Here is a 25,266-nt window from a genome sequence, read left to right as displayed (position 1 = left end):
CGGCCTCGGGAATAACCTCTGATGTTTGGTGTGTACCGACACTTAGAGCTAGCCTCTTATGGAAATTAAGGACAGCTGTCAAGTAAGCATGAAGGGAAAGTGGTTTATTCACTCATACTCCGTTAGCACTGTCCGAAATCCAAGCGCTAGATTCGAAATCCGTACGCCCGTGGTACACTAATGTACTGTAGGCGTCGCAGCTGGCCTATACACCTTTTTGTCTGGAACAGCAAATCACCCACTAAGCATATCTCCAAAATGAGAAGTCTAACTTAATACCCTCATTCTTATGACCGCGTACCTTCAAAACTAAAACTTTATCATATTGCTAAAACTATATCATGCAAAGTCCTAGATTTTAGATCTTGTCTGCATAAAGCACGTATGTTGTCCCACAAGAATATCCTGAAAGCACTGACGCCCAATTCACTTTATTGCAACCCTGGCACAATACCGGTACTATTTTCTTCAAGTTTTCAAAAGCTCATTTTTCACTGATGAAAACATCACAAGACAGGTTGATGGAACCAGGAGATTCCCGTCAATTTTCTGAATACGACCAAGTACTGAGCCTCTGCAACATTGTTGACGAGCAAGTGTTTATTTCCCTCGTGAGGCTTGATTACATCTTAGAGACAGCTATCAAAGCCGCCTTTCTGCCTTCTCCACTTAGATCAGTTGGAAGTCTAGGACTACTTCAATATCTCACACATACAGATATAAACTGATGCGCATAAAATTCATCCATGCACCTGTGTGGTCAAACCTCACTCACTAACAAACCTTTAGACCACGCAAATGCTGCCAAGCTGTCAATCACAGCATAAGAGGTTTTCGGTCCTCTCTCGCTCTGGCCACATGCAGCCAACCTGCCAGTGGCCGGTAAGGTCACATGCTGGTTTTGGGCATGCGTTTATTCCACCCATACAACCGTATCATATATGAAATATTCTTATTTACGATCCTAAGCCGTATTCAAGAAGGCCCATATAAATAATATGTGTTGGCCCAAGTGGTTTACCGCGCCATATCTCTGGGCTATTAAGCTGGTAGACTAATACATATGATGTCGTTGTTGTTGCTTTCAGTTCCCCTCCCGCGACGGTGAAGGTGGCAAGTGTGCTACCAGTAACTGCACCAAGGTACGTTACGTTCAGTACTTTTGTATGTCAAGCTAACAACCATGCGCAATCATAACCCTCTTAGAAGTATATTCATTTCCGGAAAAGTAGCTCATCATGGACCCTTTTGGTTTGACGAGTCTCAAACAGGTTGACGCCGATTTATGCTGGAGGCGTAAGTATGAATGCGCGTGAACACCGGTAAATATTGCTTATAGTAAATCCGGTTGTTTCTTGCCATTCGACTCTCGAATGAGTGTTACACAATTCCGCAATTGATACGCAGAATTTAATCAGTTGTAATCTTTCATTTACTAGAAAAATTAACACTTTGTGAATAGTTAGAATTTTAATATTTTACAAGACATAGAAAAGGTTATAATCTATCACTAAATATCTTATGTCAACTTAGCACTCTCAGATGTAGTGTAAGTGTAAAGAATCTTGTTATCTATAGCATTATGTTACATAGTGTTCGATAACAGTCATTACATTTACAGCGTTTATTGTGCCGTGTGGAACTATCAAAAAATTTCCTTTATCATTTTGCATAAAATGGATTATTTAGGTCATTGCGCCAAGAACTAAAAGTCTTCTTAAAGTGTGCATCTCTAATTATGAGAATTACAGACAAATCGAGTAAAACTAGGATGTATTATTAGGTTAGGGTATATGTGTTGTTGTTTGTGGGAAATGGGGTCTAGGTATGACTAATAATGAAGTCCCTGTAAGTATATACTTTTCAACCTGGTTGCAAGTTGGCCATGTCTCAGTTGGCGCCTTATTTTTGACCAATCAAATAGACTACATGTTTAATCTTACAGACAGGAACTCGAATCTGCGCATTGTGTTTTGAGCATTTGGGCCTTATCCATGTGATTTACCTGGAGCATGAAGAGGGCACAAGCAGAGCCACACTGGCTGCTCTCACAACTTCCTGAATTCAAATTTCATATCGTTTATCTGCCTTGGGACATTTGTTTATTTGGGGTTGTAAACATCGCCCTTATTTTATGCACGAGCATTTTCGATTCAGAGATAGTATTAGCTTTTTTTTCCTTTAACCACGCAGGGACAATATGGGCCGTGCAAGTTGTATTTCGTCCTGAATAAAGTAACATGCTGTGTGTAGGTTACTATTACATTAAAAGTGTACCTGGGATACATACTTCTGATAAGCGACGACAAACAATTTGGAAACTAGCGTAATATAACTAGCGTAACATAACTAGCGTCTCTCCGAACTGTTGAATGCTCAACATGCATCCATCCTAATGTAGAAAATATGCCCTCCACCCTCGTTTCCCTCGGGGCTCTGCCCGGTTTCCTCCCACTATAATGCTGACCGCCGTCGTATCAGTGAAATATTCTTGAGTACGGCGTAAAACACCAATCAAATCAATGAATAAATCTGCCCTCGTTTTTTCTTTGGTACTCCGTATTTGACTGTTGTTGTCAGTATGTATACCTTTTCTCATAACGAATGGAACTGATAATTTGCACAAACGGTGTGAATAAGCAATTTATGAACTATTCTCATAAAATGCTTGCTTTCTGCATGAAAACCTGGTCCAAATTCCGTAGCCTGTGGAATCTGTGAAGGTCTATATCACCTGGTGCGTTTGTAATATTGCTCGTTGTCGCGGAACAATATTTAAAATATATTAACATGAGATGTATAGTATAAGTGTGTCAAGTTGTCTAATGAAGTGTTTTGCTATTGGGCAGTGTTGGGATTCATGCTACAACGTCTTTGACAACCCGCTAGTCGTGAACTGGAGGATTTCTGTCAAAAGCAGCGGATTTGTGTAAGTCCTCATTTTCTGTGTTACCATAAGAGATGCGTAACACAATTACTCCTACATTCTTGTTGTCGATTTCAGACATTACACATTAACTTTGTGTATAAACAAAGAATCAAAGTAGTTAACGTTCTGTATAAAGTGTGTATAGGAAATAAGATGTATCGTGTTAAACTGGCTGAGGTGAAGCAATATAATACAGTTTTCTGTACACTTATAACTGTGAAAAATGTCGGTTTAGCACATTTCCTTTGACAATCAGTCAATCAATAAATCTGGTTATGTGTCTGTATCACACTCTGTTGATATTTGGCGTTTATCTTTACATAGAAACAACCTTGTCAAAGAGCCTGTTATTTCCGGAAAACCATGCGCCCTGGTAAGTGAACTATTACCTCCCGGTATTTTAACTTGCATGCGATTTTAATGTAAAATATATTTTCGTGTCCTTGAAAACTGGAGGATAGAAGGGCACAGCATCTAGTGTAAATGGTGGCTGACTCCATAAGGCAGAGGGTCGCGTAAAAACAATTATTCCGGAATCGCAAAAAGAGTCATGATTTCTAAAAAAACATTATTTCCTCGAAAGTTTGGTGTGATTTGTCCAAAGTTTAAATCATTTTTTTTTGTGGTAAATTGGCTGTGCTTGCCGCAAAACTGAGAGACTTAGGAACGTGGGCTGCATCCTAATAAGGCAGCACACATTTCCTAAATATTGAATTTTGCCGAAATTAACAATCAATTTATTTCGACCAGAATGTCGCCTACACCAATATGTAGAACTTATACAAGTAAGAAAAAACAATTCAAAAAGATAGCAGAAACCACCCAGTAACTAAACGTCGACCTTTAACATTTGACGACTGCTTCATTTAGGCCAGGCTGTGGATAACTACAACATCCACATACTGGATACTGGAGAGACACAGCGACTTGGAGAAGACTAGCATAGATTGGAACATCAACTCCCAGGCTGGCAGTCGGCCACACAACATCGTATATGTGATCAACGTGCGCGATCGGCAACAGGGAGGACGGAAAGACTGGGCAGAACATGAACAGGTCAGTGTTACGCATTGGGCACAACATGAATGGTCAGTGTTACACACTGGGCACAACATGAACGGGTCAGTGTTACACACTGGGCATAACATGAATGGGTTAGTGTTACACACTGGGCACAACATGAATGGGTCAGTGTTACACACTGGGCACAACATGAACGGGTCAGTGTTACACACTGGGCACAACATGAACGGGGTCAGTGTTACACACTGGCACAACATGAACGGGTCAGTGTTACACACTGGGCACAACATGAACAGGCCAGTGTTACACACTGGACACAACACGAACGGGTCAGTGTTACATACTGGGCACAACATGAATGGGTCAGTGTTACACACTGGGCACAACATGAACGGGTCAGTGTTACACACTGGGCACAACATGAACGGGTCAGTGTTACACACGGGGCACAACATGAACAGGCCAGTGTTACACACTGGACACAACATGAACGGGTCAGTGTTACATACTGGGCACAACATGAACGGGTCAGTGTTACACACTGGCCACAACATGAACATGTTAATGTTACACACTGGGCCCAACATGAACGGGTCAGTGTTACACACTGGGCACAACATGAACGGGACAGTGTTACACACTGGGCACAACATGAACGGGTCAGTACTACACACCCGTCACAACGTCCGCTTAAAGGGAGGGAAGATGGAGTAAACTGGTGCCTTGGAAGTGAGTGTCCGTTCAGGGAGCCGCCTGGAGGAGCGATATACAGGCTGAGGGTCACTTGGGAGTGTTATACAGATTGAGGGGTACGTTAGAGAACATCACAGTTAACAGGGCTGAGAAACTGTACACTAGGGCCGTTAGCTGATAGCCTAAGAAGCAACTGTTCAGTTATTTTCTTTTTCAAGACGGCCTTTAAATAACCAGTGTGGCTCGGAGTAAGCAATCTGTGCCCGAGGCTGAGACTATTCCCTGAAGTGGCGATCCAGAGGTTAGATACACACAGACAGATTCGGTATCCTTCTTGTCGGGTGGGGTCGGGGTGGGATAGGGGGTAGCTGGCTCACCGCTCGGGATTTCAGTATACACACATATCAGTGTCAGTTTAAAGTCTACACGCTTGATCTCGGGTCGTCATGGTCAGGGATAGGTCAGGGTAAACACGTGTTCACAAATCAGATACCCCACTGGCGCATCCTTGTTATCGGAACTACACACCCTTAGGAGATGAACAAATGTTGTTTTTGTTATCTCAGATGTGTAGACCTACTTGCATATCATCTCATAGCTGTGTCACGGCAGCCACCTGTTACCTTTGTAAAAATCAAGGATAACCTTATGGTCCCCTGTGCAACTTTGTGAGGACTGTGATGTCCGTATACGGTATAACATGCATTCTGTAAATGTCACTTGATGTGAACAAAAATGCTACGTATAAAATACTACTAAAGACTCGTGTTCACAAGGTTTCCTAGTATAACCTGGTATATGTTGATACTGTTATCATGATGGAGGTTATGACATTAACATCCTAACGTTCCTGTCCATCTTTCGGCTAATAAATAGTCTTTCCGACCCACATTATTACCACGTGGAACAGACTTTACGTGTGAACATTTTACGCCAGGCATCGCACTGTCGTCGCTGCTCTAGTTTTTCTCTGTATGCTGTGAAGTCTTAATTATGTTGTATTTTTGCATAAATCAGGATTCTTCTGGTGGACTAAAAATTCCCGTGCCCTTGACCTTGGCATTGTTTTAATGTGATTGTATGTTAAATATGATGACAACACAGCATTTTGAGTAATTCTAGACCGGCGACGGCCTAATTGCAGTTAATATAACTGCATTTTTTTTTACCTAATTCTGCTTAAGCCATAGGGGACGTGTGTTATGCATTTACATGAACAGTTAGAATAAAACCCTGACTGAGGTAAACTGACAAGAGGCCGTATTTCACCGGTTACGTGTGGCCATTTGTCAACTATCACACTGTCGTCGCTGCTCTGATTTTTCACTCTACGCTGTAACGTCTTGATTATTTTAAATGAACGTTTTTGTAAATGTTTCGGCGATCTCCAGCATTTGGAGTTAAAGGTTCTTTTTCTTCAATACCACAATGCTGCCTAGCACAAGCTGGAGCCAGAGACGGCAACTCTGGAAACTCCTTTTCATACAAACCTTGTCTTTGCCGCTCGACAGATCGGTATACATACACGTAACCTGTATATATTCACGATGTTTCTGCCTTTGGGTTCCAGACGACCGACACGTCCATTGAGTTAAAAACTGAGAAGTTATTCCCTGAATCGGAACTCTTAATTCAGGCAGTAGGCGAGAATGGGACTTTGGCTGAAAAAAAGCTCACCATTTACACCATGTACGGTAGGTAGTTCTCATGACGTATTAGGCACTGGATTTTCTGGCTCACAGGCCTCTGGGTAGTACGCAATATTTCATCTTGGGGAGATTTATCTTGGTTGCCATAATATTCTGTTGATATTTGACTATTCACCATCACACGGCCGTTCATAGAGCCAATCTCCCCTCCCCTCCACCCCGCCCTTCCACCAGCTGTGGTATAAATTGCCTCACAATCTGAAAGTATGTTCGTCCAGATCCACTGAATTATGGAACTTCAGAGGATGCTTACTTGAAATGGATTAGTCTATAAACATTACTTTTGTTATATTCAACTGGCAGTTGCACTGTTATTTTCACGATTATCTAAAGTTTCTGATCGCTTCGGTGGCCTAATGGTTAGAGCGTCTGTCAGGTCATGCTAAAGGCTTTAAATATGGCCCGTGTTGCTTCCTCGCTTGGCGCTGAGCACTGAGAGATTATAGCAAGGAAACAGAACCCGATGTCAGTATAATCTGACTGGACGGGGTGTCATGTCTGGTGTGGTGTCGTCGGCATGATACCTCAGTGGCGTCAGCACTTTGGCGGCATGGACTCGCCTTGCCACAAGAAGACAGGGTATATATACACACACCTAATTACTCCTCGTCGTCATATGACTGAAAAATTGTACGACGATGAACTCCAAGCATTTATTCATTCATTCTAAAGATTCATCCACACAGATTTTATGAATTCAAAGAGAGATAAAACAAGCCACCAAAGGTTTTATTCTCACGTCTTAAACTGCCACATGGCCAACTCTGTGACCGAGATGGTTAGCGTGCCAATGACTCAGAAGCCCCTTACCAATGCGGTCACTGTAAGTTCAAGGTCCGGATCATGCTGGCTTCCTCTCTGGCCGTATGTTGGGGAAGTTCTGACAGCAACCTTCTCCCACATCAAAACACCTATCAAATAAATAAATAAATAAATAAATAAACTGCCATATCAAATAAACATGTTGTAAACATTTAGTGAAATAAAAAAATAAAAAAATTAAGAATCAAATTAATGGCCTTAAATAATCCCTCTGTGTATTCAGTTATATACTGACTTTTCAATTACCACCTCTGTGCCATGGCTTTTAACAGACCAGCCTAGGACCCTGGGCAATGCCCCGAAACTTAACTTATCGGTGGAGGCGAAAGGAAGTAAAGAGGAAGGTTGTAGCTGTACTCACCTGGCAGCTTCCTGACGTCCTTGGCAACGTCACCGTGCACTACACTCTCAGCTGGTTCCGGAAGGAGTGTCCTGTGTACGAGGACTCCCCCTACTGCAACCTGCCTCATGAGGCCTTCATGGAAACAATGGACGAAGTGGGCAAAGAGAAGGTGAGTAAAGTAAACGACATTTCCGAATTTGGGTAAAGCAGAAGATGGAAAGTGTTGCGATATTAGAGCAAAATATAATATGGCGAGTGTTTGTGATATGTCCAAATTGGACAAAAAAGGTACGTGGAAAGTGTATATGATCTGCCTAAATGAGGACAACAGGGACGATGGGAAGAGTAGATGGTGTGTTCGAATTAGAGCAATAGAGCAAAGATTAGAATTGTAGATAGTATGTCGAAATTGGGACAAAACAGAAGGTGGGAAGTGTAGGTGGTATGTCGAAATTGGGACAAAACAGAAGGGGGAAGTGTAGATGGTATGTCGAAATTGGGACAAAACAGAAGGTGGGAAGTGTAGATGGTATGTCGAAATTGGGACAAAAAAGAAGAGGGGTAGTGTAGATGGTATGTCGAAATTTGGACAAAGCAGAAGAGGGAAGTGTGGGTAACATGTCGAAATTTGGGCAAAACAGAACGTGGGAAATGTAGACGACATGTTGAAATTTGGGTAGTGTAGAGGGTGCGTCCATTTCAAGTAAACAGAACGTAGGTACTATGGGATATACCTCCAAATTTGTGCAAAGCAGAAGGTTGGTACTGCATGGGAAATGTCCAATTTGGGTAAACAAAAATTGGCACCAAATGAGTTATGTGCAACCTCAACAAACCAAGTAATAGATAGGCAGTTTTGTGGTAGAACTATGTTCTGAATACACAGAGCAAGAGATTGATAACAGCCTGCTCCGAAAAATTGAACTTACTATGAACATAATTCGAAGAAAACCGTACAACAGGAAAAGACGGTCCGCGAAATTGCTGTCCTGTAACGTTACGAATTATTATTGGAGAGTTCGCACAAATTGACTGCCGAGTACTGTCTGGTGGTAAAGGTCCAATTCCAAAATTCCTATACCATAGTGTGTTTCTTTTATCAGTCGCTTATTTTTGGCTCTCTGTAAAATCAGTCATACTCGCTACCAAAACTGCCTGTCGTTAGTGACAGGTAACATCAAACTGTATAAACGGATATGTTGGAAGTTCATTTTCTTGCGATGTATATGAAGTTTGATCACTTTTTAAAATTAATAATGTTAAACTGCAATACCTCGGTTTTGACGGCAAGAACTCTTTGCCTCAAGTGATGTCATAATTATCCAAAACCCAACAGTATGCTGGATATTGGATTCAACGTGTTTTAACCGAACGCGACAACAGTTACCTAAATTGCTATCAACTTTAGTGTATACCCTGTTTCTGACTGTCATATTTGAAAATATGTTATTTTTATCTGTTGTAGTATATGATCTCACGGCAGAATGTTTTTAGAGTTGGATGTTAGGAAATTCTGTTGTAAAAACCAGGTAGTTTATTCGCGGAGATAATAGTGTAGGTTCTGTTCCTGCGTGGAGTTTGTTGGTGCAGCCATTGTAAAACAAATTACCCTCCACGCACATGAACAAGAAAAAAGTATTCTAACTGCATTTTCTTCGTTATAACATGGACGCACAACACATCAATGAGCAGAGCTGGTGGTGTTACGAGTCACTGAAATGAAAGGCAATTTTAAAGACCGATTTAACACAGCTGAATATAGGCGACTGGTTAAAAGAAACACACTATAAAGCTCATATCCGTAAGACAGTGCATTCATAAAGTCATAAAGCTGTTAATGAAAGAAAACATTTAAGTGGACTATGCCACACCAGATATATGATATATATACAACAAAACACAATTTAAGTACTGAGCTGTTGTTATTCACGTTTACTTTCAGATAACCAAAACTATTCGGCGGTTGACTTATAACACGAGATATGAAGTCCGCCTTGAAGCCAAGCATAAGGGAAAGAGGTGGTTCGTGGAGACAACTTTCATGACGCCATTTTGTTACAAGGTCTCCCACTCATTCCAGAGGTGTATACAGAAGGAAAAAGTGGACGGAATCCCAAACACAACTGTCTCCCCAGGTCTGTTCACAACGTCACATCCGCATGCGTCAAACGTAACCGGATTTCACGTGTCTGGACCTTTAACCTTTTCCAATCTTTTCCTGTTTCTCCTTCTTTACTATGTAATCAATTTCAACGTTAACTTATTGTAACATATTTTGTGTGCAAGTGTCTAACTAAGACATTCACTCCCGATTTGAAGTCTGTTAATATTTTGGTGTGCCTTCGATTAGTGCATGTGATACAAGAACTCAGCTGATTATACCGAATTCCTCTATTTAATTTATAAGTCAAATTCTTCATATGTATACATCAGCATGACCATCCGTAAATGTTGACAAAATGTGCCAATGTTTCGTGTCCATGTCACGAAGGTCATCAGCCAACAATTAGCCAGGCGTTAAACTAACGAAACTTCTTTGTAAATTAAGCAAATGTTCATATGAAACTGGTTTCACCTTTACGTATTTTATGCTTATCTTAGTGTAATGAGCCGCACAGGCAGCCAGTCCTATACCTCTGAAAATGTCCGTCCGTATCTACTACCTAAAGTAAATTAGGAACAGTACTATTTTGTTTATGGCTATCATTTTTCCAGTGTTATAACCAGGACGTTTGTCTTACCGTAACAGTAACTGCCAAACCCTCAAGTATAGTTATATGTGCCTTAGAAAATTTTTTTCCCATGCTTGATACACACTTTTATGGCCATCAAGATTTTTTGTTAATATACTACAGAAAACAATGTTACACACTGTTTCTAATAATTTGTGAAAATTCCTTGTAAATACGTTGGAGAATATAGTAAGTTTCTTAAGACATAGTCTTCCCTCTTCTTTTTTCTCTGACTACATACTTGCTGCTTATTCCTCTAACAACTTCTTTGCCTAGAAACATTTATTTTGACAAAAGTTTCTTTCTTGTATGCCATTTTAGCTATTGGCGTCTTCTAAAAGTCTTTTGATACTTTTTTTTACCATTTTACCTTTAACTGTGATAAATGCTTGTCGACAGTACTTTCTTTCTCGCATCCTAAACCTCTGAGATAAATAAGTGTGCATGGCGAAGTGTTAGAGCCATTTGTATTGATATACTGAGAGACAAAGCTCTTCCGTTGATACGTTGATGACTGTGAAGGCCACCTTTTTATCTGTCGAAAGGATGTTCTGTCCATATTTTCAGTAAATCGGGCACCTCTGGCCAGATGTTCACCGATCAGGAGATGAGAAAGGAAATGCCGCTGATATTCGTGCCAATTTCAGTTCAAAGAATATCACAATATCGCGTTAATATGCCATGCCAGCACATGTAGCTAGCACTTCTCAATACAACATTTCAGAAATTCAACATACAGACAATGTTGCAACGATTACAGCTGGAATTGAGGTCACGAAATTTTGCCGCCATGGTAGCTCCTGTTGGGCGGCCAAAATAATTCTAGCTCTTTCAAAATCATAACAAAACTTACTATTTAACAAGGTACAAAATAGCTACATTGCTTGTACTGCATTGCTATCCGATCAGTGCTTTAGCACTTCATTACTGTCGCGATGGAGAAAATTTTCCCACTTGTCTCGTTCACACACTTCTTTATGTTGTCATGGAGACGGACTCTCCGTGATTGCAACCGCTAAGGAAAAAATGACAAAATTTGCCAAAAGAATGCTTATGTCATAATATTAGACAGCCCTGGACAAAATAACAATCTGGCCTTGGCGCTGTTCCGACAGAATTACTCTTTTTTCGCTATGAGGAGTCCCTACAATGATATGCAGCGACCTGTGTGTATGTAAGATGATAAGAATTACAGACAGGTTGGTGATGAGAAATGACGTAACCTGAAAAAAACAGACTCACCCTTCCCCCAGAGATGGTGAACTCGCGTGAATGTTCTTACCGGTGGAGTAGACTTCCTCTATGCTTACGTACTGGAGTGGTCAGAAATATCACAACAGAATGCACAGATGCAGAGAAATGGACCTACTAACACGCATTGGCACTCACAGTAGACATTGTTCCGGTGTTCCATGGTCTATATTTGAGCTCAGTTGGTCACTGAGACCGGGTTTATAAATGAGGGATGCAATAAAACGCAAGATCGTGTCTATTAAAAATGGTCCAATGTAACGAATGGTACTGCTATAAAAAAAGATGATTTGAGACCAGAAATGGAATGTGTTCTTCGCGTTTCAGTTCAAGAATTTCTATACCAAGTAACGTTTTGTGACACAGACTTAGTGTGACTATAGCTTCATGCCAAGGTTACCACCCACTTTGTATATGTCCTTCGCAGACAGCGATTTCCAACCATATATGGATCCTTTAATAATATCAGTCATACGTCAGTCATTATGGACCGGACACTCGGCGCTTGTCGCTGGAAGAATCATTAAGTACTGCCCAGGTGTAGAGATGTTAAAGAGGTTGGTGTGCGAGCCTTGCTGTGAGTATATTACGAGGACACTCGCCAATATCACTGTCATCAGGCAATATGACTAGATGTACAGCGGACTTTTTAAGGGTTATTTACGTCCCAGTGGAAAAGGTATTTGAGAAGAATCTCTGACATGAAAACTATTAATGTGTCATACAATTGAAAATATCTTTCTAGAACTACTGTATATTTATTCTTACAGCGATTTCACATATTTACCGACATATCACTTCAGTTGATATCGGCTTCACATTACTGACTGACTTGTATATAATTTCCACACGAACTCATTGAATATGTACATCTATAAGTTTGTCACGTACTGAAATCCCTTAGCGGCTGAAACCCTGTGATATGTACATTATATATGAAACATATTTTCATCAAGGACAACTTATGAACTTAAGACAGTTCCGCCCTGAAACCCAGCAATATGTTCCCGTAAGGGAGATCAACCGTTGGACGATATTGATGAGCCCATAAAAGGATAGGGATTCCGAGATGAGCGACACAGATCCTAAGATGAACCCATAATAAGACAGATTACATAATGGATCGATATATGAAACGGATTACAAGATGAACCCAAAAACGATACGGACTCAGAGATGAACCCATAAACGATACGGGTTCCAAGATGAACCCATAAACGATACGGGTTCCAAGATGAACCCATAAACGATACGGATTCCAACATGAACCCATAAACAATACGTATTCCAAGACGAACTTATAAACAATACGGATTCCGAGATGATTTTGTAATCTGGCTGGTATTCTTCACCATGCTCAAAAATATTTCACTTGGGGCACAAATCCCGAAGTCATGAAGTTAAAAGTTTATATCCGTTGACGAATCCGCCATAGCTGGATTTGGCCATGGTCAAGGTTCTGTTGGATTTCCAACAGCAGCCTTTATCCTCTAGGGCAGCTGCTAATACATAAGACTGGTGTAGAATACTTCGCTTATAGTGCAGAGTTTCAGATCGTGGATTAAACAAATTCCACCGAGCATTTTTACCGTCAGTTTAAGAACAATGTGTTCAGAAAGTCTGCTTTTGTGCATTTTATTTTAAGTTTAAGTTACACCATTTACATCTAAGAATACCCCTTTCCGGAGTGAACTTGTCACTGACTGCATAAAATCAAGCAAGGTATAGAGGTGTCCTCTTTGGACACGGTTATCTCAAGCTGCTAACTGTACACAAGAGCCGGTAAAGCCGGGGTGTCTCACAGCTAGAATCACATAAACCTGTGCAAACCCGAACCGAACACGAGACCTGATTAGTCCTCTTCTATCACGGACAGGTGAGGGGTTATGGTTGGTGAACATGTCCAAGATGGATGACGATCCGGAGAGTAACACCGTCAGGTACAACATCAGTTGGGTGTCTGCCTTCAATCAGTCTTCTCTCCAGTACAGCATCAGCTGGCGAGACCTATACTCGAACGCCCTGGGCAGTAAGACGTGTGGAAGCGACAAGTCGTTTGTCGTCCTGGAACTTCCCGCCAACTCCAGCTTTGACGTAAAGGTAAGGTAGATTTGACGTAAAGGTAAGGCAGATTTGACGCAAAGGTAAGACAGATTTGACGTAAAGGAAAGGCAGATTTGTCGAAAATGTAAGGCAGATCTAACGTAAAGGTCAGGCAGATTTGAAGTGGATGTAAGTTAGCCGCCAAATAAAGGTAAGACAGATTTAGCCTAAACGTAAAGGTAAGACAACCTCCACGTAATGGAGAAGCAGCCCCCATGTAGTGTCCACGTAAAGGTAAGGCAGATTTGACATAAAGGTACGGCAGGGTCCATGTAAAATTAAGTCAGTGTCCACACCTGTTGCATGGTATATGACACCTGAACTTGGCGCAGCAGCGCTTACAGCTGCTAAAGCTTTAGTTGTGTAACTGCTACTACATAAACTGCTGCTTCTCTGCTGTAGGCCAGTTAAAGAACTTAAAGAATGCCATGCGAAGAGGCCATTTATGACTTGAGACTACACTGAAGTTACACCTAAACCAATACATACTAACAAAGTAGCTAACTAATACAGCATTACCGTGTGTTTGTGCGGGCGAAGGGAGGGGGGTACCATCGTTCAATTTTCTGTTCAACATCTTATCGTGTAGACCTTAGGTGATGAGTTATAAACTCATTTTTTTTTTCATATTTAAACTCATCATGAACAGAAAAAACAGCGTACCTCAGGAAATCTAAGATTTAAAACTGTTTAGTACCTCAGAAAATTTAAGATTCAAAACTGTTTAGTACCTCAGCAACAAAACTATTTGGTACCACAGCAAATCTAATATTTAAAACTGTTTAGTACCTCAGCAAATCTAAAATTTAAAACTGTTTCACGCTTTCTTCATTTGTAGGTTGTGGCGACCTACTTGAGTCCGGACGGCAGTTGGATCATTGTGGGAGAGAAACCCTTTACCGTAACCACAGTGCGGACAGTGACAGAGAGTCAGCCTATACAGGTGCCCGCCAGCAGGGAACGTAAGTCCAGCATTCTGATTGCCCTGATGATTAGTTACGTCACTGCTGTAATCCCAAAGTTATGACGTAAATGCGACACTGACCTTCAAATCCTTCAAAGTTCTTCAAAGTGCTTGATAAAACCGCAATGGGTGCGATCGCATGGGCAAAAAGGTAAAAAAAAAATGCTTATGATCCATTACTACAAGTCAGGTGTGTATGTGATATGCTTTGGCGAAAGAAAAAGTTCGAAAATGTGTTTCAGATGCATTACTACGAGCTAGGTGTGTGTGAGACTTGCTTGGGTAAAAAGGTAAAGAAACTGCTTCAGATACATTCCTATTAGCCAGGTGTGTGTGTGTGTGACTTGCTTGGATAAAAAGATTGAAAAGCTGCGTAAGATGCATTACTACAAGCCGGGTGTGTGTGACCCGCAAAGGAACACAGGTTGGAAAACTGCGTCAGATGCATTACTATAACAAGGGAAAAGCTTTTCAAGTGTTTGTTGAACGAGAATGGTGAAACCCAGCGAATGGCCAGGTCAGGACTTTGATCATAATGTCCGATTTTCGAATGCAAGTCTCGTGAAACCAAACTCCTGTGTTGGAACACAGACTATAGTATCCACGGGTGACACATTCTCTCATAGTTTATATTTCTCTCCTGTGTTGGGACACAGCCTATGATATCCATGAGTAACACATTACCTCATAGTTTATGTTTCTCTCTTGTGTTGTGATACAGACCATAGTATTAATGAGTAAAACTTTGTCTCATAGTTTATGTTTCTCTCCTGTCTTGGTACACAGCCTATAGTATCCATGAGTAACACATTGTCTCATCGCTTATGTTTCTCTCCTGTGTTGGGACACAGGCTATGGTATCCATAGTAAAAGATTGTCTCATAGTTAATGTTTCTCTCCTGTGTTGTGATACAGACTGTAGAATCCATGAGTAAAAACATTGCCTCATAGTTTATGTTTCTCTCCAGTGTTGGGACACAGCCTATAGTATCCATGAGTAACACATTATCTCATGGTTTATGTTTCTCTCCTGTGTTGGGACACAGACTGTAGTGTCCATAGTAAAACATTGTCTCATAGTTAATGTTTCTCTCTGGTATTGGAACACAGGCTATAGTATCCATGAGTAAAACATTGTCTCATAGTTTATGTTTCTCTCCGGTGATGGAACACAGGCAATAGTATCCATGAATAACACATTGTCTCATACGGTTCGGGTATCTGTTAACAGCTGTAAAGCCAGCACGGGGAGAGCTGGACTGGGTGATCATCGGTGGTACCTGCATCGCCACCGGCATCATCATAGCCTTCATCATCTTTGTGCTCTACAAGAAACGACAGTCCTTTAAAGATGTGATTATCACAAAGACAGCTGTCAGCAAGAGCAACAGCTACAAGTCAAGCATGGGATGTGAGTCGCCCAAAGCAAAAACAATTATATCTCCGTCTATAGCTATAACCGTTCTTTAGCCTTTCTTGTATCTCATACTTCCTCCCTGGTTCACTTAACGAGGAAATTGCTCACTGTGCTGTAATGTGGATAACATGTAAACTCTTTGATATTTCATTCCATTCAGGACTGAGGAAAAAAACATGTTTTACAAGTTAAATAATGAGGGATTCATTTACAGAATGAAATGGACAGAATGAGGGGAAGAGAATGGAACTGTTGTTGTTTGATGAACTGTTTGATGAGTATTTACATTCCCATCACCATGGCAACATAACGACGAAGTAAACAATAAACAATAAGATACCGTACTTTAAGTTTCCTCGCCCATCTGCCAATTCTGAATTTCCAAGCTGAACATACATCATGAAGACGTACAAAAGCCACAGCAGCGACTTCAGTGCGATAGCTGGCAAATGGTCACGTGTGACCGGTGAAATGCTACCCCTTTGTCACTTAACCTCAATCTGGGTTTGGGAACATCACAAAATGGATTCCATTAAGCTAATAACACCACGCATATGTACAGAACAATGAAATGATCTTGACCACAGATAACATAATCTCGCTGAAATTTTGGTACTTTGCAGACAAAGCCGACGAGATGTTGGTTGTGCCAGATGACTGGGAAGTGGACCCCAGCCAGCTAAAGTTTAGCACTCCCCTGGGACAGGGAGCCTTCGGCAAGGTGGTCACCGGCTACTGTGACGACCGTAAAGTAGCCATCAAGGTCCTGAAAGGTAATCAACATTCCCCATTATTCTTTCGTCTCAGTCTCGAAGAATTTATTATTTCGGAATGTTGCAACTACTGTCTCACTCACCAAACACATGGCAACGTACCACCAGATTCAACCATTCTTCATTTTCTGCCGGTCAATCACTCTGTCCTGAGGCCATCATATGTTTGTGGCAGATAACGCCTCGTTATTACATACGCTAACCTTACTGTTATTGTTGTGTATGGCAGATTACGCCTCGCTGTTACATACGCCAACCTTGTTGTTGTCATTGTGTGTGGCAGATTACGCCTCGCTATTCCATGCGCTAACCCTATTGATGTTGTTGTGTGTGGCTTATGACGCCTCGCTATTACATGCGCTGACCCTGGTGTTATTGTTGTGTGTGGCAGATTACACCCCGTTATTACATATGCTAACCCTATTGATGTTGTTGTGTTTGACAGATTGTGCCCCGCTGTCTTACAAGGAGGATCTGTTAGCCGAGATCAGCTTGATGAAGAAACTAGGGGCTCACCCAAACATCGTGTCTCTGGTCGGGGCCTGTACTCTCCATGAACCCATAGCCCTAATCATGGAGTACGTACCGTATGGAAACCTACAGAGCTTTTTAAAGTAAGTGTACTCAGCTAATTCCCGCTACCTGTACACCTTTATGTAATCACGGTATAAATACATCCAACAAACATTACAAATATTTACCAAGTAAACTTCTGTCTTACTTGAAGGTTAGCAGCCCACTGTCACAAGCCCTGGGCTGTTCTCATAACCAATCAAGCGCGGGTGATATTTCAGGGTCCCATTATAGATAATGTGTCAGTGAATCGAACATAATGATGATGTGATGATTTCCCTTGTTGGTATTGATAGTACATAGTGATAATTTTCGTTGTAGGAAATGTCGCCAGGAGGGGGAGTTACGGAAGAGAGGGCGTCGACGAGAGTTAACATACTCGATGGTTGACGCCCACGGCAGTATAGAGAACGGTGTTATCACAGCCACAGATATACTTTCCTTCGCCAGGCAGATCCTCATGGCCATGGTATATGATAGTATATACTGATGATACATATAGTTTTAAAAAATATTGGGAAATATTATTGAGTAGGCCGTAAAACTCTCACCAGTAGTGGAGTTTCCAGTTCGAACTCTTTTATCGATAAAGGCAGAAAAAGTCCAACTGAATCATGTGACCTGTCAAAACTGTTAGGCAACTATTTTTATCACATTCACTATAACATGAGCGTCTGGAAAGGGTGTCTTAAAAAGTCATTTAGAAGAGATGAATGATGGAGAAAACTGAGGATCCGAACGTTTGTGAACTTGAGAAGTTTCTAAAGGAAAGAAGTGCCATTTGTGCCTCTCGAAAAGGGTAAGGTGATCAGTGAATTAATGTCAACAAAGGTTGCCTAATGTTTTTCACAAGTCACAGAACACAGTAAGACTGTTCTTACCTTTGCCAGCAAAAGAGTTCCAACTCGAAATTTAACAAATAAATATATAAATCAGAAAGACGTTTTTTCTGGTGTGGTGAATAGGTATAAGAAAAAACTAGAAAAGGCCTTATCAATTATAAGTACCGCTGATGGGGACGGCAGTTCAAAACTGCACTTACAATATAACGATGTAGAAAATGAGATGCTTTGTCTTACATACTTACCTGATATACATAAATAATATCTCTTTTAATCTCTCATCGTTAGCGATGATGATTTGCCATGGAAAACACGGCACATATTGCCAGCTGCTGTATCAATACCCTGTCGTGAAGGTGACAGATGTGATGATCTCGAACTAAAGACATTATATCTTACAGTCAGCGAAACTTAAAATAACTAGCAGGACATATGTTATGTCATGGCAATCATGCTTATGAGATGAAGTGTCAGTGTAGGCCTTCATTGATTGTACACAGCGTATTATCCTGGAGTATGTTGTGTAACCATCAAATACATTTAGCAAGACAAGCATACACATACCCGAGGCAAGTAATGGGAGCGGTACAACGGTGTGAGTAAAGTAGATTAAGACAATACAAGAGAGTTAGGGGGCAGATCAGATGGTTGCCACGTGGGGAAGGAGGAGGGCAGGCAAGGAGCCCCGGGGAAGGGGACCGCCGGAATGGCAGACAGAAACGAGGTGGAGCAATGACCTTAGTGTTTTCCCAATCTGCCGAACAGTTCGAATTGTTTCTCTAAGGAAGCGCTCATTGCAATTATAGGCCATGGCAAACGCAGTGCGAGTTGATGCAGGAAAGGCTAGTTAAAATAACAGCGTAACCATGCAGAGAATCTGGCGGGACTAGGGATCGACTCGGTGGGCCAGATGGTGTGGAGACTTTCGTACCCTGGCAGGCCAAGGGAGGGGTGGCTAAACCCTGCCGATAACAAGTTCTGCCTGCTTCCCCCACCACATAACCAGAAGGTATAGATACCTCCCTGCCCCAGAATTGCATTCGCGGGACAGAGATAGGGAAAGACAAATCTCACAGCGGTTATAAATATGTGTACTACTTCACACATTGACCGACAACTATAGCTCAGCTGTGCGGCAAAGATACCACTCAATAACCTCATCTTAATACCAGCCCAGGCCATTTAGTGAGCATAGGAGGATGGTCTTTACATCATATTCCATATATCATGCCATTTCATTAATGAAAGTAGCACAAACCCATTTCTTAGGAAAAACCTTTTGATACCGTAACAAAAGAAAAGCTAGATATGCAATTTGCTTTTTCAAATTATTAGTCTTGAATATTTCTGACTTGCAATCATATCCCTCTAAAGGGACAAAAACCGGTGTCCCAGGAATCAAAAACAGCTAAGAACAAAGATTAGTCCAAGGTTCCAGGAATCTACAAGTAGCAGTTAAATCAGCAGCGGTCAGGTGCCCATCAGACGAAATCACAATCTAATGCAACAGTCAACAGCTATTATATACGTGGAAGCTGTAGTAAATTTTCCCGTAAATTTAGACAAATTTGCTTTTGCAAATCCAAAAGCGTTTGTCTTTCTCCCAATGTGTATTAATTTCTGATTGCCAGGAGTACTTGGCGGAGAAGAAGTACGTCCATCGCGATCTGGCGGCAAGGAATGTTCTCCTGGACTACAACAAGGTTGTAAAGGTCTGCGACTTCGGACTGTCACGTGATATCTATCACGACAACCAGTACAAAAAGTTGACCAGTGGGAAGCTTCCCATCAAATGGATGGCGATCGAGTCGCTGAGGGATAGAGTGTTCACCACACAGAGTGACGTCTGGTCGTTCGGAATTCTCCTCTGGGAAACAGTCACTATGGGTGAGTACAGATTCTCGTGACTTTGTCTTATTATTTGGTATTCTCCTCTGATAAACCGTCACTATGGTTGAGTACAGATTCTCGTTACTTTGTCTGATTATTCGGTATCCTCCTCTGATAAATCGTCACTATGGGTGAATACAGATTCTCGTGACTTTATCAGATTATTCGGTATCCTCCTCTGATAAACCGTCACTGTGGGTGAGTACAGATTCTCGTGACCTTGTTTATTCAAACTTGTCCTATGGGAAACTATTACTATGGGTGAATACAGATTCTTGTGACTTTGTCTGATTATTCGGTATCCTCCTCTGGGAAATCGTCACTATGGGTGAGTACAGATTCTCGTGACTTTGTCTGTTTATTCGAAATTCGGCTCTGGGAAACCGTCACTACAGATTCTCGTCACTATGTCTGATTATTCGGTATCCTCCTTTGCGAAACCGTCACTATAGGTATGTACACATTCGAGAGATAACCGATCGAAACAACACATAAAGTTACGTGAAACGATAGGCAAGAAAGAACAAATACGCTTGGGCAGGCAGTGGTTGTCACCTGCACGAAGTCATGGAAAGGTGGTATATAAACTTTAAAGCCGACCGTCTATTACCCCGAATGAACAATATTAAGACGTTGTAATTTTCTTCCTCTTGAAGACAATATGGTTTACATTAGAAATAGAACTGAGCTATATGGCTATTATCGTTACTGTCTTACGTCATCCAAGATGTAGTGCTATATAAAGACAGCCTCTCTTTCGCTAACGCTACTATCTAGCCAGTAATCATGTCCAGCTAACCTTACCCAGTCTGTGTATATACAGGTTTATATATACATACTGTGTTTACTTATTCATTTATTGGTTATTTATTTTCCGAAGATGAATGCAATTTACTATTATTCGGAGTTCAGTCACGTACACGTAAATATTCTGAGGCAAGGTCAGCTTATTGTCGGTAGGGTTCTCGGTAGGGTTCTCGGTAGGGTCACCATTTAGGATTCTGGTTGTACATTCGTGCTTTTGGTAGGGTTGCCATTCAGGTTTGGAATGGTATATAGTTCTTATCGGTAGAGTCACCATTGAAGATTGGGGTGATATATACGTGTTATCGGTAGGGTCACCATTGCGGATTGGGATGGTATATACGTGTTATCGGTAGGGTCACCATTGCGGATTGGGATGGTATATACGTGTTATCGGTATTGTCACCATTGAGGATTGGGGTGGTATATACGTGTTATCGGTGGGTAACCATTGAGGATTGGGGTGGTATATACGTGTTATCGGTCTAGGGTAACGTTGGCAGCATATAGAACAACTCCGCATGTGCGGAGTGTACAAAGCTGCCAGCTGATGGAGAAAGTTTCAGTATGATTAAGAAACCATCGCAGAGATATTAGAATCCGCCAAATGAGCTCCGTGCTTCGTACAACGGTTCCAAGCCATGGCGATGCGCCAGAGCTGAGGTTTTTTGTGCGCGTTAGCAAGACGCCCGCGGTAGGAGAGTTGGCGTAATGACTATCCCTTTGTAAACTCTAAATGTTAATTTCATAACGCCTTGCTATCAAGTTTTTACTAACATCTGCGAAATGCGCTTTAGCGCATCTTATCCTTTCTTCTTACTATCGTCATAAAGAATAAATGGGGTGTTACCATTTCTAGATTACCCAGTAAAAACTCAAGTCTAACCTTCTACTGATAATCAGCTGTGAAGGATACTTGCTAACTTACACCATTTCAGAGCAACCTTAAAATATACCAACATACAGGAAATCGACTGCGGTGAAAAATAAACTCTATCTTGGCTCAAAACACAGATTGTATCCTACTACAGTGAAAAAATAATTTTGTGCCCATTTTATTCCGACAAAAGTGACAAAAGAACATCCCAGAAAATCTGACAATAATTTCCTCTTTACTATTTCGAGTTGTTCTCATTTTTAAGAAGAAAACAGTTTCTTTTCTCGGCGACTTTCTGACGTTTGGCCATCCGGTCAGAAGAAACTTAGCATTATAAACAGCCTATTTAAGTCCGTTGTCAGTAATTTGGCACCTAGCCAAATTCTGTTCTCGCCGCGCGCTGTTGGATACATCAGGATCCGTTGACTAGTCTGTACATCTCACATCTAATTTCAGCCCAGATGAAGTTTCCTAAAGTCACTTGTGTATTATGACTGTAAATACACAATCTAGCCAAATGTGTTTCCCCGCAGTCTTCTCTTATACATGATTCATCGTGTGAACGTTTCGGTGCAAACCCACCCTATTGACCTAAGTTATCACCTTAGCAATAATACCATACAACGAGTGCCTTACAACCTCAATCCTGAAATTCAGGAAGGCCTCAAATAAACCTTTCATGACCCCAAATCTACCCTTCCCTGATATCCAATCTACCCAGCACCAGTTGATGAAAAAGTCAAAAGTGTCATGGGCTGAGCTGGGTTTGAATTCGGCCGGTTGACACATATCCTTGTAGGCTAGCATCTAGTTGTAACAGTAAACAGGAAAAAAATAATGTCGATTTACATGAAGTCTTTCAACTTACCAATTTGTATGGACGTGTTTTTTCCCTGTTCTGAAAACTGAATTACACACTGGCTCCATTGTTTGCCACAAATGAAGCTCCAGCTCTCTGCCATCTGAGCTATTTAGTAGTTCTCTTTTGCTCCTGCTAGTATAAGTACGAGAAAGTTGGTCCCGTTACACCTTTCGTACATCGCACTATCTTGTCGGCTCTGACACTTGCCCACGAGAACAACAACAGCGTGTCGACCATAATGTGCTTTGTCACAACTATTTAAAACTATTAATGGTGTCACCATGTTGTGTGTAGCGGATTAAATTTTACGAGCTACCGGATTTTTCCCCAGCAAATTTGCTATTTGCAGAAATCAGAAAATGTTTATTAAAGCTTCTAAATGAGCTGTTTCATGTATCTGCATAAAAATATTTACTTACCGCGGTACATAGAATCTTGCTGGGTATCTTTTTCTTGTCTGTGGTATTTATTCACAGACCGTGTTGAGAAATGTCAAGGCTCTGCTGAGAGAGAAATTTGCAACATTTCTTCAGGCTTTTGTAAGGTAACTGGGTTCGAAAAAATTAGTAAAACCGAACATAAACCATAATACGAAGTAAACGTATATTGTAAACTTATGCAATTTGTCACTGCGCCATGTGTAATGGATAACATCTGAAGAACTTCATATAACACATCATTTTGGCTAATATTTTAGTGGAATAGTTTTACTATTCACTAACCTATACATATGCGTCACACATGTTTAATTCAGGTGGATTTTTATATTTGGACAAATTTGTCCAGTTTCAGTCACTGAAAAGGCCATTTGATGAAACGAATGACTCTTGTCAAACGATGAAACCACTGTGTACGTCATTTACCGCCTCTGGTTTCAGTATTCAGGCTAGGTGATCAATGTCTTGACTTCGCCACCTCTGTGACAAAATCGACTGGGTGATTATCTAGTTTGAACACCTCAACCTTACGCGGTAACTGTAACATACTGGATAATCAGTCTATCAAATCAGATTGGGTGTAGGAAAGCTTTCACACTGGTCAGAAATGACAGCCTAGTGGCTGGGGTTGGGGGGTGACAATGTACCGGTACAAACTGTTACCGGTGTAGAATTCTAACGAAATCAGGGATATGCTCCCATTTGTCAAGACTAATAATTGGTATAGTAGTGTATGTTCATGTCTTCCTTTATCTATAAGTTACCTTGAATGAAAAGTTCTTCTTTGCACAATGTATCTTTCTTTTCCTTGTCTTGTCCCAGAGTGTCACGTGGTTTAAATATTGCATGTGTTTTTAGGATTTAGTGAAAGACAGGTCATTCATAGAAACGTGCTAGTCAAAAACTTTAAAAGTCAAAAAGTTTAAAAGTCAAAAGAAAAGAAAGTCTTTTCCTTGTCTTGTCCCAGAGTGTCACGTGGTTTAAATATTGCATGTGTTTTTAGGATTTAGTGAAAGACAGGTCATTCATAGAAACGTGCTAGTCAAAAACTTTAAAAGTCAAAAGATAAAGCGCAGAATTCTTTTTGTGAGAATTAGGTTAGCTTTATGGGCGCTATTAAATGTCTTGGGCCTTGAACTTACACAGAAACTTTTAGATTTATTCAGTGTTTTACGTGTATATAGTGTAAAACCCCTAGTACACCTAGTCCATGACGCTTTGGCGGCCTAATAATTACAACGTGAGGTCAAACTCGGCTCGGCTCATACCAAAAGCCTTAAAAATGGACCTAGTTGCTGTCTTGCTTTTTGCCTAACCCAGAGATACTATTGTTTACATTTAGTAACCCTTGTGTGGACTTGATAGTTTTTATGTGAAATATATTTACCTGGTATTAAATCTGACAAATTTGGACATACTAAAACATCATATAAACTCGGCTTCAAAGTCTTTCTCAAGGACATGTGTGCTCACACCACTGGAAAATTAACTATCTGTTAAAAGCTTTCATTTTCATTTTATGTAATGTATGTCTGACAAATGAATAGAGTAAACCGACATGTGAGAGCTGCATGTATTTCGAGTTCACTTGATTCTAAACCGGGGGCGGTTAAAACTTACTGAAAATGAAATGCGTCGTTTTGTGCATTTTAGTTGTTTTGTCATACCATAAGCATAGTTTGGACATCCATGAAAACTTTCAGAGTTTTAGTTTTTTTGCACAAAGTAAGGTGACGTATTATAACAGAAGTGGAATGGAAGTTGTTTGTGTCATACTCAGCTGGTTAAGTTTTGGGGATTAGCTGATCTTTTATTGGGGATACGGTTTTCTGGTTACGTCGTCTTCATTTACACCGTACATTTATGGTTTGGACTTCAGAGAATTGATATGTGGACGTGTGTTGAAGTTAAGCTTTTGGCACCCTCTTTCCAAATATTCACGCTTTACACATGCATGTAGATGTGTGGTCTTAAATCACTGACATACATTCACTTTATATACTTGTACATGTATAATATTTAATATAGACTCATATCAAAGATGGAGGGACATGCGCTGGGATCACTGTGTCTTTGGGTAGACAAATTTTTGTCCACACTACCTCATTGAAATCAATGTTTTGCACAGATTTCCACGAAGTTTTGTCTACATTTCTTTAATGATCTAAACGCGCATACCATATCAGCACTATACCAGTAAAAAGGAACAGATTAATTGTGCC

At 40.9% G+C, this 25,266-nt stretch overlaps 1 protein-coding gene across 1 annotated transcript in view; it reads left to right on the top strand.

The window, feature by feature from the left end:
* The first annotated feature begins 3,844 nt into the window (after positions 1-3,844).
* LOC135466884 (fibroblast growth factor receptor 3-like) overlaps positions 3,845-25,266 on the top strand; it is a 31,192-nt gene continuing 9,770 nt past the window's right edge. Inside the window, exons 1-12 of the mRNA XM_064744639.1 lie at positions 3,845-3,985; positions 6,216-6,339; positions 7,449-7,688; positions 9,462-9,654; positions 13,379-13,607; positions 14,008-14,011; positions 14,444-14,567; positions 15,801-15,980; positions 16,610-16,759; positions 17,205-17,373; positions 17,654-17,801; positions 19,806-20,061. Coding sequence (XP_064600709.1) covers positions 6,295-6,339; positions 7,449-7,688; positions 9,462-9,654; positions 13,379-13,607; positions 14,008-14,011; positions 14,444-14,567; positions 15,801-15,980; positions 16,610-16,759; positions 17,205-17,373; positions 17,654-17,801; positions 19,806-20,061 — 1,738 coding nt within the window. The 5' untranslated portion in view covers positions 3,845-3,985; positions 6,216-6,294. The remainder of the gene's footprint in view (positions 3,986-6,215; positions 6,340-7,448; positions 7,689-9,461; positions 9,655-13,378; positions 13,608-14,007; positions 14,012-14,443; positions 14,568-15,800; positions 15,981-16,609; positions 16,760-17,204; positions 17,374-17,653; positions 17,802-19,805; positions 20,062-25,266) is intronic.

Source organism: Liolophura sinensis, chromosome 6 (assembly GCF_032854445.1).
Source record: "Liolophura sinensis isolate JHLJ2023 chromosome 6, CUHK_Ljap_v2, whole genome shotgun sequence".
Classification (NCBI taxonomy): domain Eukaryota; kingdom Metazoa; phylum Mollusca; class Polyplacophora; order Chitonida; family Chitonidae; genus Liolophura; species Liolophura sinensis.
This window is presented reverse-complemented; position numbering and strand designations above follow the sequence as displayed.